Genomic DNA, 16,520 nt, shown 5'->3' with positions numbered 1-16,520 from the left:
GAGTAGGAGCTGGTGTCATTTTGGTGTGGTCTACCTATAAAGTTCCAGGTGTCTTCTGCCCCTTCCCTTTCTCCGCTGATCCGCCGTCTTCCCAAACCGGCAGAATAGATCCTCTGCCTGCGACCGCTGGGCTGGGACGTTTGCCTGTTCCCTGTATGAATCCCTGCATGTACAGGTACACCTCAAAAAATTTGAATATCGTAAAAAAGTTCAATAATTTTTGTAAAGTAAAACCCACGTATTATATCAGTTCATTCCACATAGAGTGAATTGTTTCAAGCCTTCATTTCTTGTACGTTTGATGAGAATGGTTTACAGATAAAGAAAATGCAAAATTCACTGTTTCAGAAAATTTGAATATCACATTGGATCAATAAAAAAGATATTGTGAGAAAAATATCAAGGTTCTGAAAAGTATTTTCACTCCTATGCACTCAGGACTTCACTGGGGCTCCTTTTGCATGAAATACTGCGTGAATGTGATGTGGGATGGAGGCGATCAACCTGTGGTTCTGCTACAGTGCAATAGAAGCCCAGGTTGCTTTAATAGCGGCCTTCGGGTCAGCTGCATTGTTGGGTCTAGTGTCTCTCATCTTCCTCTTGACAATACTCCATAGATTCTCTATGGGGGTCAGCTTCATTCTAGTTCAGAGGTTGTCCCCCTGATTGTGATGTTCATAATATGGCCAATTACATAACATTTAATTTAGCTTAACTTTTGTTAATTTGATTTTATGTAATATTATGATTTTCAGAGACACTGAATTTTGCATTTTCATTTTGTTTAAGACATAATCATCGAAATTGCAAGAAATAAAAGCTTGAAATATTTCAAGTAATGAATCTATACTTTTATCTCAACCCCTGTTTAAACATCTCATCAAGGGTTTGGTAACACAAATGAAGAGGGGGGTGAACTGAGATGAGTTTGTTGTGTTTTTATCTTTATCTTAATGTTACATGTACTCACACATGAATGAGAGTAGTCGGGGTAAATAAAGTGTCTTGCAAAGTATTAATAATTCTTAGACTTTCTCAGGTTTTGTTTAGTGGGACTTTATGTGATAGACCAATAACACGTAGCTCATAATTATATAGTGGAAGAAAAAGGAAGCAAAGCCAATACTTTGTAGAACAGCCGTCGTCTACAATTTCAGCTGCAGGCCTTTTTGGATGTGTCTCTTTACAGATTGGAATGGAGAAAACGGCAATTTTTAAGTCTCACCACAGATTCTCAGTTGTGTTGAGGTTTGGACTTTGAAGACCTTCTTCACACGTTTGCTGTGTCCCTTCCATGGCTTTGTAGCAAACTCCAAACGGAACTTCTTTTAACAAGGGCTTTTTTTCTTGCCGCTCCTCCATAAAGGCCAAATTTGTGGCATGCCAGCTCGACAAATAGTTGTCGAGTCAACAGATGTTTCTCCTCCTGAACTGGGGATCTCTGTAGGCCTCCAGGGTTACCATGGGCCTCTTGGCTGCTTTTATCATTGATTCTTTCCCTGCCTTGTTAGATTAGATGGATGGCCATATCTTAGTAGGTTTGCAGTTGCGCGTACTCATTACATTTTAGGATGATGGATAGAAAGGTGCTCAATGCATATATGACAATTGTTTTGTAACCTAACCGTGGTTTAAACTCCACAACTATTTTGTTTCACTCGATTCTATTTAGGGGCTTCAGAGTAAAGGGGTTGAATACATATGAATGCCACAGTTTTTAGGACTTGCTTTAAAAAAAAATGAAACTATGCATGAACTATGTTTCCACCTAACAATTATGCACTCATTTGTGTTGATCAAGAGCTCCTAACAAAATACATTGTTACTTATAGATTTTATATGATGAACATCAACCGACCTCTCATTATTAAGGATTTTCTTTTAAAGGCAGCTGCACACCAGATGATTTAAACTACAAAATTGTTTTTTTAATCTACAATTCACTTGTCCCAATGAAAAAGGTGAGCATTTCAATCTTAATCAAATATTTTCAGACAACTTTTTATTGGCTGGTCAGATCTTTTTTGTGAGTGATGTAAGTTACAATACAAAATGGACTTCTGTATACTTCAGTATATTTCCTATGACCTACTCATTGGAAAAAACTGAAAAATGAACCTGTGAAGCTTTTTACAGCCAGTGTAAATAGGTAATGTACCTGTGTTTAGGGCGTCTGTGCTCTCTGACAGGCTTTTGTTTGTGCTGCCATCTGTAATGGTGAAGGCCGTGTACATGCATATGATGTTACAGTGCTTGCTTGTCTGGATAGCCTTCATACGATACCTTTTACCGGAGCCTAAAAGAAAACACATGTAAATGACAACACAAAAATAAAGACACCATTGATAGTATGTGTTAACGGGCAATACCATGTCCAGTGTCGCACTCTTTTTCTGCCAGTTTTTCAAAGTCCCTTATTACTGAACGAGCCGTCAAGTGGTGAATGATCTCTTCCCATGGCTTTCCTACATCTTCCCCACCAATTCCACATTCATTGACCCCTGTGATGTCCTGGTCCTCCGTTGGCCAGAGATGCCCTACGTCTACAGTAACCTCCCAGGACACTGGCTTGCCACACAGGAGGCCGTGAATGATGGAGCGACACTGACCTCGGGGAGGATCTTCAGGCTGGGAAGCGGTGAAGAGATACTCCGGGTCAGTGAGGCTGTCCCACTCCAGGGGCGAGGCAGGGAACAGGAGTCCGTCTGGAGGATCCAATGGAGAAAGTGGACAGATACCTTTGAAAACCATATATTTAAATACACTGTATAAAAAGACACACAGTGGGGTTTTTTTTCTCACAGTCTGTCATTAAATCAGGCTAAACATATCCATAATTTCCCAAATACAGGGTAACGAAAAAGAGAATTTTAATTTGTTCAAGGACAGAAGTTCATGTATAATAAGATTCCTATGCATGAAGAGTTACATGATGTTATTGCTTTGTAAGCTTCTGATAGGTTAATTCACAACACTTGATGGAAATGTAGGCACTCCTGTGGGTGGTTTTTAAGGTGTCACCTAAACCCACAGTTTCCTTGTGTAACATCATGGTAAGATGAAAAAAAAAAAAAAAAGATATCAGGAAGAGAACTGTGGACCTCCACAAGTCTGCTAGATATCTGGTTTAAACTCCATGTGATGAAACTGAATTAGGAAAGTTTTGTTTGTGCTCTTTCGTACTCACTGGAGTCAGTCAGGCTTCTGTGGGAAACCGCACCTCTTGATGGAGGCCTCGTTTCTCCATCACTTTCATCCAACCTTCCCCCAAGAGTCTGGTCAAAGGAGACCCTCTCAAGAGCTCTTCGGAGGCGATGCATTTCCAGTTCCCCCTGTGGTGATGAAAAACTCCGCGCTGCCATGGTTGAACGAGCCAACACTTTCTGTCTCCTTCGAGACTCTTGGCCTCCATCCAGGCGCCCGTTCTAGTGGCACAAGAGCAAAAATGAAAGGTGTCCAAAAGAAGTTCAGACTATTGTTCTAAATTAACTGGGTTAAACGTATTTTATTGTTCTTACATTTTTGGCTACATTTTCAGGAGTTTCCGCTGAAAGGTTTTGTTGCCATGGTGGATCTGCCCAGCGAGATAAGGATGATGGTTCTGGAGGGGCCATCCTCTCAAGGCCTTGTGGTAAGGACCCTGTTTCCAACGCCGGACCTGAGGAGTGGGCGTCGGAAAGAAAGCTCCCACATGCAGAGTCAGAGCTTGAGGCATGAATGTGTACGTGACCCTGTGTTTGAAGACTTCGCTCGCTGCTCAGGGAGCAGTGAGTGAGAACGTACTGCTCCTGAATGTAGGAGCTCTGCTGTATCCTCCGCCTTATATCGCTGGACCAGTCCAGCTCTACACCTGGTTTGGAGAAAAAAACAGCTGTGAAACTCCATGGCAACAATGTTTCCAGATCTAAATCAGTTTAGTGATCCAGTGCATCACCTGGGCTAACTCCAAGGTCAGTGTCTTTGGCACAGGAAAACTCAGATGAAATCTCTCTAGAAATTTCTCTCAGAGCCTCCTCCAGCTCGGTTCTGTCTGCATGGATCATCACAGGCATGAGCTCAGAGGAAGGTGGAGGTGAAGGCTCATCATTTGAATGGGTGAAAACAGAACCCATGGAGTCACGGTGCACACCTCTGCCGTCCCGTCCTATGCACTGGACAATAAAATGTGTATACCACATTTGTAGCTCTTGGACATTTTCACCATTGTGTAGCCTTACAACCACAAGCTTTTATGGATTTTATTTAGATTTTATGTGAAACCAACACAAACTACTGTGTTATTGCGATTATAGTTGGTTCTACAAAGTATTGACCCAGGGCTTTTATTGAAGCGTATCCGGATAAAGGAGGCTTAACAGAAATGCTCACCAGACTTTTCAGATTTTTACATTTTTGAAACCCATTTATCCTTTTACTTCCTCTCCACAGTTATACACTACTCTGCCTTTGTCTGTCACGTAAAATCCCAATGAAAGAAGTAGAAATGCTTTTGCAAGGCCTTGGAGAATTCATGCAGACAATATTCAAGGAAACTTTAAATCACACAACATACCTCTGTTTTCTTTACTTTGAAGTCTGTCATGTCATAAAGAGTGCAGTATCCAACAAGTCGATCCCCAGGGTACAGAGGAGGAATTTCATTGGGTGAAAGAAGGGCCTCCATGTTCTCTGGCAGGTACCAGTCAATCCGAACATCGGTCAGGACAGGTTCAAAGGCCTTCTTAAGAGACTTGATTAGCTGCAGCAGAGTTGAGAAGCTAGTCACAATATGCTCCTCAGTTGGTTCTGGCCACTGCACCAAGATACTGGTCCTTCTCAAAATATTAGCATATTGTGATAAAGTTTATTATTTTCCATAATGTCATGATGAAAATTTAACATTCATATATTTTAGATTCATTGCACACTAACTGAAATATTTCAGGTCTTTTATTGTCTTAATATGGATGATTTTGGCATACAGCTCATGAAAACCCAAAATTCCTATCTCACAAAATTAACATATTTCATCCGACCAATAAAAGAAAAGTGTTTTTAATACAAAAAACGTCAACCTTCAAATAATCATGTACAGTTATGCACTCAATACTTGGTCGGGAATCCTTTTGCAGAAATGACTGCTTCAATGCGGCGTGGCATGGAGGCAATCAGCCTGTGGCACTGCTGAGGTCTTATGGAGGCCCAGGATGCTTCGATAGCGGCCTTTAGCTCATCCAGAGTGTTGGGTCTTGAGTCTCTCAACGTTCTCTTCACAATATCCCACAGATTCTCTATGGGGTTCAGGTCAGGAGAGTTGGCAGGCCAATTGAGCACAGTGATACCATGGTCAGTAAACCATTTACCAGTGGTTTTGGCACTGTGAGCAGGTGCCAGGTCGTGCTGAAAAATCAAATCTTCATCTCCATAAAGCTTTTTAGCAGATGGAAGCATGAAGTGCTCCAAAATCTCCTGATAGCTAGCTGCATTGACCCTGCCCTTGATAAAACACAGTGGACCAACACCAGCAGCTGACACGGCACCCCAGACCATCCCTGACTGTGGGTACTTGACACTGGACTTCTGGCATTTTGGCATTTCCTTCTCCCCAGTCTTCCTCCAGACTCTGGCACCTTGATTACCGAATGACATGCAGAATTTGCTTTCATCCGAAAAAAGTACTTTGGACCACTGAGCAACAGTCCAGTGCTGCTTCTCTGTAGCCCAGGTCAGGCGCTTCTGCCGCTGTTTCTGGTTCAAAAGTGGCTTGACCTGGGGAATGCGGCACCTGTAGCCCATTTCCTGCACACGCCTGTGCACGGTGGCTCTGGATGTTTCTACTCCAGACTCAGTCCACTGCTTCCACAGGTCCCCCAAGGTCTGGAATCGGCCCTTCTCCACAATCTTCCTCAGGGTCCGGTCACCTCTTCTCGTTGTGCAGCGTTTTCTGCCACACTTTTTCCTTCCCACAGACTTCCCACTGAGGTGCCTTGATACAGCACTCTGGGAACAGCCTATTCGTTCAGAAATTTCTTTCTGTGTCTTACCCTCTTGCTTGAGGGTGTCAATAGTGGCCTTCTGGACAGCAGTCAGGTCGGCAGTCTTACCCATGATTGGGGTTTTGAGTGATGAACCAGGCTGGGAGTTTTAAAGGCCTCAGGAATCTTTTGCAGGTGTTTAGAGTTAACTCGTTGATTCAGATGATTAGGTTCATAGCTCGTTTAGAGACCCTTTTAATGATATGCTAATTTTGTGAGATAGGAATTTTGGGTTTTCATGAGCTGTATGCCAAAATCATCCGTATTAAGACAATAAAAGACCTGAAATATTTCAGTTAGTGTGCAATGAACCTAAAATATATAAATGTTAAATTTTCATCATTACATTATGGAAAATAATGAACTTTATCACAATATGCTAATATTTTGAGAAGGACCTGTATATCTCCTGACACCGTATGACCCTAGCCACCGCCTGAGGTCCTCAGTTAAAAGTCTACTGGTATTTGAACATAGTCAGCTGAGAGCTAAGGGTGATCAAGCCTTTTCAGCCACAGAGCAGTTCTCTAGAATGATCTCCACTGATTTTTTCACTACCTGCTTCTATTTTTGCATTCAATGATGTGTTATTACTTTTAATCTCTTCGCCCTGTCTTTTAACATAATTTTGTTCTTGCTTTTTGTTTCCTTCTCAAATGTTTCATTATTTTTCAATGATCTCTTGTAAAGCATTTTGTTACTTCTGTTTATAAGTTTTTCTTATTATTATTATTATTATGGTTACCTGTATTTTCAAATTTAAAGCAAAGTCAGGAGTTTTGAGACATTTTAATGAGTTCTCACCTAAAATATTTAACTGCTAATATGAAGATGTTAAATTAAAATGTCTTGTAAAAGTCCAAAATAATTACTGAAAATAGCAAGGATTTAACTGTAACTGCTGTGTTTGGTCATATTTCTCCAGTAGATGGCAGTGCTGTGTGGGTGCTGACCTTGGGCTGAAATCTCTCTTCATCATAAAGGAACTCTGTAGTCCCTCCAGTCAGTTTGGCAATTCCCTGCAGGAGTCTCCTGCAGGCTCGGGGACCAAGGCCAAGGCCAAAGCATCTACAGGGGTGATACGGATATTTAAGAGTTGGATTTTAAAACAACTCACTCTGCTTGAATCAGCAGCATTTACTGAAATCAAATATGAGAATAAAGAACAACAAACAAGTGCATAGGCTAAAGTGAGACAGTTGAGATGCCTTGGAGAAAGTCAGTCCACCAGGAGAATACTAATGAGGAATAAATGGAGCTATTCTGCAAGGGGAAAACTGATGGGAGTGACTGTTACTGCAGAGCAGAGCACTTAACGAGATTGCTGGGCAGGGCTGAAAAATGTCTCAACCCATTTTTCTCTTTTTCCACATGGTTCCTCTGCTCAGCTTTAGTAAATATATTTGCTTGTGTTCCACCTTTTTTTTAATCTCCACAATAAATTATCAATTTCCCCTGTGGTCCACTGTGAATTTTTGACTCTACCCTCATTCAATCATTGTTTTCCCTTTCTCGTTCCTACATGGTTTACATACCTGCCAGCACATGTGTTTCTGCGAACCAACTCCAGCACCTTTGCCACATTGCTGATGGATCCATCAGTGATGATAAAGACCTGCCGTGGATATGAACGCTGCATGGGCTGCTGGTAGAGCCAGGACAGCGCTCCCTGAAGGTTGGTGCCACGCATATCTGCTCTCATCCTCTGGATGTACTCATAGGCCTGCATTAGCGTTACCTGGATGCATATAGTACATTAAAATATGGATGTAATCAGATCTGCTGTAAAGAAGTAAACGACACCTGTTCCACTACACTGCCAGAACAAACAGCACATGAGATTGGTTTATTGTTTGATGTTAAATGCTCCAAATAACCTGTGAGAAAATAATTCAGTCAGTTCTCTAATAAAGACAGCCCAAACATATATATGTGAGCACCTGCTTAAGTTCAGACTATGGAAAAACATCTCTGCTAGGACAGGAGACAGAAGGACATCTCCTGCCTGAGCAAAAATGCATGAAAGGCCACCATATGGTGTGGAGAATGTGCAAAGACTGTTTGTCCCTCCAGTCCCTGGTCTGGATAAAACCTGATACTCTGCTACTAAGGCAACCAAAGAAGAAGCTCTGTGGCCAGATTGGAGAGTAGAACAGATAGTCCAGCGTGGTTAAACAACATTGACATTCAGGATACATGAACCAAATGATGCATGTATGTTCTCTCACAAAAAACAAGAATTTACAGCATGTTTTTACAAATAATGCATTTGCAATCTTGTGACCTCTTATGGGCTTACAGTAAAGGTTGTTGCAGTGTCTGTGATGTTTCTTGGAATCTCTGGTAAAGAAAAGTTTGTTCATATATTGCTGCAGTTGCATAATCTCACACTGAAAATTTTAGAAATAAACCAAACTGTAATTCTGGCACATTTCTTCAATGGGGCAAATATCTATATTTCACAGAGTCGCCAGTGCCAGATTTATTGGTACTTCTACTGTGCATAGTTTGTACAAACCCCTTTTGCCAATAGGAAAGCGTACTGTCCTCTTCTATAACACTTCACTAGGTTGGAGCTCACAAAGAGAGGGATCTTTAATCATTCCTCTTTGCACAATCTCTCTAGTTCATCCATAGTCCTGAGTCTTCTGTTGTGGTCTTTTCTCTTCAGCTAAGCCCACAGGTTGCTATAGGGTTTAGGTCTATGGTTCATAGATTACTATGCATATCCTGTTGAATGAACCAATGACGGTTTTCAGGTTTCTCACAGAAGTCACCAAATTTTTATTTAAAATGTTCTGGTATTTCCAATAATTCCTGTTACTATGCATGATTACAAGGTTTCGAATACCTTTGGAGGAGAAAGGCTCACATCATAAGAAGTCGTCCTCCGTACCTAACAGTGGGCTTTTTTTGTGACATCACTCCCAAACATGTAGATAGTGACAGCTGATATAATGGCATAACAACAATATAATATTAATTTATTTGAAGACTTTTTACATATTTTCACCAGAGATGCCAATTAATGTTATCGACCGAGTAAATAAGACACAGCGAGGAAACATTCCTAACAAACATCACTGTATAAAACTAACATCAGTGCAGAGCTTGCTGGAGGTAAACAGAGGCTTGATGGTGGTCCCAAAGCCAACTATGTTGAGCATCGTACCAGAGGGTAGACTCTTCAGGGCCACCGCCATGGCTTCCTAAGGAAACAACAAATTGCAGACAGCTTGGAGTCAGATCAAGACACGTTCTGCTTCATCATTTAAAATAAATTATTTTTGTAGCCCTTTTCAGAGCATTTCACCTTCACGCGATGTATGTTGGTACCACTCATACTGCCGCTGCGATCGATCAGGAACAGCAACTCTCTGGTAGCTTTGTGCAGCTCCAGAGGTTCAGACAGTAAGTCAGGACAGAAGTTGAGCATGAGGACAGGGCTGCAGAGAATGTCCTTGTGGTATCGTCTCCGAATATACTCCAGCTTCAGAACCGTAACATTAGTACACAGAGGTAGAGTTTGGATAGATTTATATAAATATAAATGAAATGCATAAATGAGAAGTAAAAAAAACAAAAGTAGGTAGCAGAGAGGATATTTTACCCTTCTCTCGGGCTCTAAATCTTTGCGGGTGTATCGAATGTAATCACGGCGAGAGCCGATCTGCTCTTTATACTGTCTGAAGGATAGTCGACCTTTCTCGATGATTACCAGTGGACTGTGAGGTTCTGTGGAATGGTCACACACTTAAAAAGGATCAGCCATTGCCTATTTATCTGGATGTGTTTGAAAACATTTCACTGGCAGCTCACCACTGAGGTGTAAAATGATCTCTATGTGTCTGTCATATGGATGCTCCTGAGCCAAAGTAATGTAGGTGGCAGATGCACTTTGGGCACTAGGATCTGCGTCTGCTCTCAGAGCGTGTGTAGGACTCTCCAAACCTAAAATAGGTGTCAGCAAGGAGGAAATGGTTATCATGATCAGAATTTTAGGGGGATATACAGTGCCATACCAAAATATTCATACGACATAGGAGGGGGGTGGGAGGATTTTATGTGATAGACCAACTAAAAATAAAGAAATGGAAGGAAGCACATACTGTACATGAGTTTAAATTTTGTTTGACAAATAAAAACCCGAAAATGTTGCATTCAGTCACCTTGAGTCACTACTTTGTAAAAGGACAGTTCACTGAATTTACTGTTACAAACCTTTGCCTCTACCATCTCTGCACATCTAGAGAGTGAAATATTTTTTGTCCACTTGTCTTCGCTACATTGCTCTTGCTCAGTCCGATTGGATGCAAAACATGTGTGAACATCAGCTTTTAAGACTTGCCACTTATTCTCAATTGTATGTTGATCTGCAGTGTGAGTTGGTCATTCTAAAACATGACTATCCTTTGAACTCAACTATTCCATAATAGCTCTGGATTTATGCTTATGGTTGTTGTCCTGCAGGAAAGTTAACCTCCACCACAAGTTCTACCAGGTTTTATGGATTTGTTCTGAAGTGTAATACAGCTACCACCACGGAGTTGTCAGGGTGGATGTGCATCATCAACACATATAACACATTTTGTATGAAGGCCAAACATTTATCTTTGGCCTCATCTGAGCAGAGCACCTTTTTCCACGTTTGCTGTGTCCCCAACATGGCCTGTAACTGTGGCCCGGTGCCTTGCCACTCTTCCATAAAAGCCAGATATGTGGAGTGGATCACTAATAACTATCCTGTTAACAGATTCTGAGCCGTGGATCTCAGCCCCTCCTCCAGAGTTAGTGTGGGCCTTCTTTCTTTCAATAATTTGCTCAACCTCTCTTTTTAGTTTTAAGTCAGAATTTGAAGGGCAATGTTATATTGACTATTTTTTTCCATTTTAAGTATAAGAATTTTTGCTCTGGCTATGTTGAGACTCAGGTTTTTCCTAGGGACTGCCTCCTGTTCCAGCATTTTAAAATAATTTAGTCAATAACTACAGAATCAGACTTATTTCCAAAGACAGACAGTACCTGCCAGTAGACAGGCGCCTCTAACCAGCAGCTGGAAGTTGAGTTCATACGGTGCCAGGTTGACTGCAGGACTGGTAAAGAGGCCATGAGAGCACTGCTGCTCAGGGTCTAAAGGCCGATCCTGTTTTCCTGAGGTAGCACCAAAGCAGCTGGTCGGCCTAAGAAGAGAAATGACTTATAGGAAACTATCAATCCATGATAAATCTGTTAGGTTTTTGTTCATTTATAGTGTAGAAACAAGTAATCATGGTTACCCAGTTTCCTCTGACTTTCCCCCATTTTCAATCTTGCTTGTGGTCATCTGGCCAGTCACCACCGGAGTAAGCAGCTTCGGGTAGACAATGCGGATTGCTCCATTTTCCATAGTGGGGAGTTCTAGTGTGGTGCTGATGATAACAGACACTATGTCCATGGGGCCAATGACTCCACAGCCCACAATGAAGGTGGTTCTTTCCATGTCTTCATCCAAAATCAGGTGTCCTTAAATCACAAAACTCAAATTATTAAAATGTTCTAGACACCCTGCTGCTATTTTAGGTTAGCTCACCTATTAAAAAATGAGCAAACACAAATTTGTATGTTTTAAAATGAATGTGGAGAGATTTAATTTCAACTACATATTGTGGAAGAACACATAAAAGTGAACATTTGATTTGTATGTCTTAAAGTGGAATAAATATTTGATCTCCTATCAACAAGCCAGGATTCTGGCTTCCACATATTGGGTTATTTGCCAGTGTGGCAGTAAGATTAAAGTTATTAATCAGTCACTCAAATATAGATAGATATAGATGTGAACAACTGTCCACAGAAATGGTTCCTTCCTATTTATCCTCTCCACCACCAAGACCAAAGAGTTGTTAAATGATTTCTAGAGCAAGATCTGGACAACACTGGAATGGGCTGCAAAACCAAACAGCAAGAAGCTTTGTAAGAAAGTGACATTTGTTGGTGTGGTTACTAGAAAACAGAAAAATTTTAAAATGGCAATCAATGGCCCTTGCAAGATCTTGCCAAGTGGGGTAAGGGATCAGTCAACAATCACAAATGAGGAGCTTGGTAATGATCCAAAGGCAGTTTGGACTACAGTCACCAAACAATCCATTTGAAACATATTAGTATGCTTGAAGAATTGAAATCTCAAAGCCCCTAGCTATAGAGACTGCATGTCCTGGCATGTTTGCAAGTGAACATCTAAATGATTTAGAGATAAAATATTGTGATCAAAGGAGAAAAATTGAGCTCTTTGGCATCAACATGACCCAAAGAACACCATATCCACAGCCAAGCACGGAGATGGAAACATTATGCTTTGGGACTGTTTTTCTTATAAAAGTACAGGAGGGTTTCACCACATTGAGGGGCCAATAAACAATAAAGTCATGAACAAAAATCTTCTTCCCTCATCAGGACACTAAAGATATGCTGTGAATTGGTCTTCAGAGCTATTGTTGTGAATAACTGACAGCAGCAGACAGAACAACTCAGAACTCAAGGTGATTTAAGGTGGAATTACAGTTTCACAGGAACACAAGACATTTTTACACTCCTTAGAAATAATTACAGATTATTTCAGTGCATTGCAAAGCCCAGCAGAGATACCAGTTATAGCTGGAGGCATTAAAAAAAGTTTGTTTGGATCTTCTTATCAGGTCTTGATTTATATGAGGTTGAATTACTTATGAAAATGTTCTCATATCTGTTAGTAATGTTTGAAAATTAATTTGATTCTTCAGCATGGTGTCGGTTGACCAAAGAACATCTTCAAAGGTTCCCTGACCTGCATGAAGCTTTTTAGATAAATATATGACAACCTCCAGAATAAATTTGTCTTTTACTGTCTCCTCTTATCCTCCAACGTCCTCACCGTTGGTGCATTGTATGTCCAGACCAGACATCCCGCAGCAGCAGCTCCACTCCTGGCTGCTCCCGCAGAGTCCATCAAGAACAGATCCAGGGCAGCACTCCAAACAGCAGTCCTTCAGCTTCCCTCTGTTCTGGATATGCACTCCCACCAGCCGTCCCGCAATCGTGGCCTCAAAGCCCACCACAACCTCTTTTTCCTCGAGAGGGTACACAAACACACCTGAATAAAGAGGGACAGCAACGCTAGATTGTGAAAGGATCTCCAGGCAAATTTTTACATGATGTAAAAACGTATCAGTTTGAAAGTAAAAAGGTTATTCATTTTTCTGTAAAGCATGTTTACTTCAATGTTTTGTACTTAAATGATATACTGTAACATCCGTTATAGGGCAGATCATATCTGAGGTGTTCCTCAAGGATCAATCTTTGTATCTCTACTAAGTTCCTCCTCATATTTCTAGAAGAGTCTTTTTTTAAACAAAAAAACAAAAACATCTCATTGCACCACAAAACCTAGAAATGGTTACTGCAACACTAACCTTGGCTCTGAGACCTGTACCAAAAACTCACCTTCCACAGATTCTGTGTAAGCATTGGCATATGTGAGGTGTGCAGTTATGCCCATGGAGCAGCCATTGGCACAGGACTTGATGTGGGAGGCCTTTAGTAACAATGGTTCCCACGTAGAACGGTTTCTCAGTCCAACCATGTTTTTCAGTGCCAGAAAACCTTCAATTTGCTGAGAGCACTGAAACACAGCCACAAAGCTCAGTAAGGATACAGGATGAGAACGATGTGAGCGTTCATTTAAAATATGTAATTTTCCATTTAATAAACAATCATGATGATCTTTGTTCATCTGAACCAGGCTTTTGCTGCATTGGTTAAGAGCATAAAAATAAACAAGCTCACTTTTGACATGATTATGAAGGCCAGGGTGGTTTATATAGGTACACATCAGCTATTGGACATGCAACCATGCTGTCTCCTGTTCTGCAGCTCTTAGCAACCAGCTCTGACAGAGTGTGTAAAACAGGTTTGGTCAATCATTAACGTCTTCACTTATTACCCTATGCATCAGCTTTGCAATCATTGGCCAGTTAGTATGCAAACCCATGTGTGCCTGCAACTATGGTCTCAACTTCACTCTTCACTCCTATTGACACGAAGTTTCCATTTTTGTCATGGTGTACAGAATTATTCAGGATTATCTACCACTTAAGATCTTCAGCAGCAACAGATGCTGAGATGGGTGTATAGATCACCTGCCTAGTGGTGTGTGTGTGTTTGCTGTGATCCAGGTAATGGTCTTCTCACATCTACCTTTCTAACAAGATCAACAGTAACCATCTGGCTACTGCTCTCTCAGCTCATAACAAGCTAATAAATGCCTGATTTGTTAAAGTGAGGTGAACTGTTGCTATTAGAATAAATGCAAGTTACAATGGACAACTCCATGATGTAAGGTGCTTAGTCTCAACCCTCTGGGTTACATGATGAAGTAATGAGTATTTGTAAGACAAAGATAATTAGATCCTAAAGTGGTTGTGATCATGTGGAAGATTATTGAACACATAAAATAGTGACAGGATTGTGACCAGTTCCACTACACATTTTAATAAATTCTACTTACCGTGCAGTGAAACATGTATTTGCTCCCTTGCCAATTTTTCCTTTGTCCTTTTTTTCCATGTACTAGTTTCAGATCATCAGATAAATTTTAATATCAGACAAAGATAAACCGAGTAAACAGAAACATCAGTTTTTAAATGATTTCATTTATCAGGGGAAAAAGCTATCCAAGCATACCTAGCACTTTGTGAAAAAGTGATTGCCCCCTAAACCTAATAATGAGTTTGCCTCCTGGCGACAAGGCTGCCATCCAGTGTTTGCAATAACTGGCGATGAGTCTTTAAGATAGCTTTGCATTATTGTAGCCCAGCTTACCATGCAAAATTGTTTTAATTCAGGCTCATGGGTGGGTTTTGAATTTGCAACATTCTTTTTTATTTCAAAACAAAGTATCTTAGTCGGATTCAACACTAAACTTTGACTAGGCCACTCCAAAACCATCTATTTCAAGTATTTATATATATATATATATATATATATATAAAGGAAAGCTGCCCCAGACCATCATGCTACCACCACCAAGTTTGGCTGCCAGTGTGATGTTTTTTTTTTCCTCAAATACTGTCTTAGTTTGTTACCGAATGTAATGGGACACTTGCTTGCAAAAACTTCCACTTTTGTCTCGTTGGTCCACAGAATATTTTCCCAAAGTGTTGGGGATTTGTTGTAAGTTGGCGCTATATGAAACTAAATTCAGTTTAATTCAATCAGTTATCGATGTTACAGGTGAGGTTCACCACCATTTTATTTTCTCCATTTCTGGATAATGTGTTTGCTGGAGTCTGAAATCCTTAGAAATGGCTTTGTAACCCTTCCCGGACTGATATCTGATGTGTTGCTTTTCAAGATATTTTAGCTTACTTCATGTTGTCATACAAGAATTGTTTAATGGATCTAATGATTCTAAAGCTAAAGCAATAATCAGGCCTGGGTGTGGACTTTAGAACTGAACCAAAAAATGTAGTTAATTAAAGTTAATTTATGCATTAACAACAGGGGCAATTATATTTTCACATTGTCCCAGGTTGGTTTGAATTTTCTTCTTTTAATAAATTAATTCATCATTCGAAAACAACTCTTTGTATTTACTCTGTTTATCATCGTTTGTTTTGTTTGATGATCTGAAACTTTTAAATGTGACCATAGCAAAAATAAAAATCTTGTTATGCATTTACGTTCTCACATCATTCTAATTGATCATGTTTATAACAAAATATATGTTCCCAAAATGTAATACACATATGCAAACTGTAAGCAATTAGATTACAACCAGGCCCCACAGAGTAAATATTCTGTATTTGCACTGGGAGCTTTAATTAATTTGTCTGTTTGCCTTACATAGCTGACCAAACAGTTAGGGCTGAAAAACTCTGCAGCTGCCTAATGTTAGTTACAACTACCAGATAAGAAGCAAAATAATCATTGGTGAACACTTACTCCACTGGTCAGTGCAGTGTCAGAAAATGTGTCCCAGAGTCCAGTCTCCGCACCACCCCACCATCACATCTGCATCCCAGTTATATGTTAGATGAGTTTTTCTGCTAAATGATGCTGCTCTCTCCTCTCTCTCTTTTGATGTTCCCTTCCCTCTACAAATTTACCAGTTGTCCTGTATTAGGAAAGTCAATTCACAAAGCAAATCTATAGGCTTGAGTGTAAAACATAATTTGCATGCACATAAGCTTTCTTCCAGTTCACATGAGGCAAATTAGATTAATATCTATCTTCTATCAATGGAAACCACACAAAATTTGCTTGCAGGTAAGGGCAATCTGACAAATGGAAAACTGACTGTAATCCATAGGCAGCTATACATAAACCTACTTTTTTTCTTAAGAAAAGTAATCTGCTTACCTGCATCTGTCCTGAACCAACGAGCGGTTAAAAAACTATGATCCTGAACCTGCTGTTCAGGCACAAGCTAACACACAACGGTAAGTGAGGCAGAGTCTGCTTCTCATCCAGACAATTGGCCGTGATGGTAGC

The 16,520-nt window shown here is 40.5% G+C and overlaps 1 protein-coding gene across 1 annotated transcript in view; it reads right to left on the bottom strand.

Annotated features, from left to right (window-relative positions):
* vwa5b2 (von Willebrand factor A domain containing 5B2) overlaps positions 1 to 16,520 on the bottom strand; it is a 23,192-nt gene extending 6,672 nt beyond the window's left edge. Inside the window, exons 1-18 of the mRNA XM_047368457.1 lie at positions 16,389 to 16,520; positions 13,473 to 13,650; positions 12,904 to 13,122; positions 11,291 to 11,516; positions 11,037 to 11,194; positions 9,834 to 9,965; positions 9,625 to 9,749; positions 9,328 to 9,504; positions 9,113 to 9,223; positions 7,550 to 7,752; positions 6,968 to 7,082; positions 4,553 to 4,738; positions 3,935 to 4,151; positions 3,519 to 3,850; positions 3,188 to 3,425; positions 2,370 to 2,705; positions 2,159 to 2,296; positions 35 to 163 (exon numbers count right to left, since the gene is read on the bottom strand). Of these exons, the coding sequence (XP_047224413.1) occupies positions 35 to 163; positions 2,159 to 2,296; positions 2,370 to 2,705; positions 3,188 to 3,425; positions 3,519 to 3,850; positions 3,935 to 4,151; positions 4,553 to 4,738; positions 6,968 to 7,082; positions 7,550 to 7,752; positions 9,113 to 9,223; positions 9,328 to 9,504; positions 9,625 to 9,749; positions 9,834 to 9,965; positions 11,037 to 11,194; positions 11,291 to 11,516; positions 12,904 to 13,122; positions 13,473 to 13,650; positions 16,389 to 16,394 (3,226 nt within the window). The 5' untranslated portion in view covers positions 16,395 to 16,520. The remainder of the gene's footprint in view (positions 1 to 34; positions 164 to 2,158; positions 2,297 to 2,369; positions 2,706 to 3,187; positions 3,426 to 3,518; positions 3,851 to 3,934; positions 4,152 to 4,552; positions 4,739 to 6,967; positions 7,083 to 7,549; positions 7,753 to 9,112; positions 9,224 to 9,327; positions 9,505 to 9,624; positions 9,750 to 9,833; positions 9,966 to 11,036; positions 11,195 to 11,290; positions 11,517 to 12,903; positions 13,123 to 13,472; positions 13,651 to 16,388) is intronic.

Source organism: Girardinichthys multiradiatus, chromosome 6 (assembly GCF_021462225.1).
Source record: "Girardinichthys multiradiatus isolate DD_20200921_A chromosome 6, DD_fGirMul_XY1, whole genome shotgun sequence".
NCBI lineage: Eukaryota > Metazoa > Chordata > Actinopteri > Cyprinodontiformes > Goodeidae > Girardinichthys > Girardinichthys multiradiatus.
This window is presented reverse-complemented; position numbering and strand designations above follow the sequence as displayed.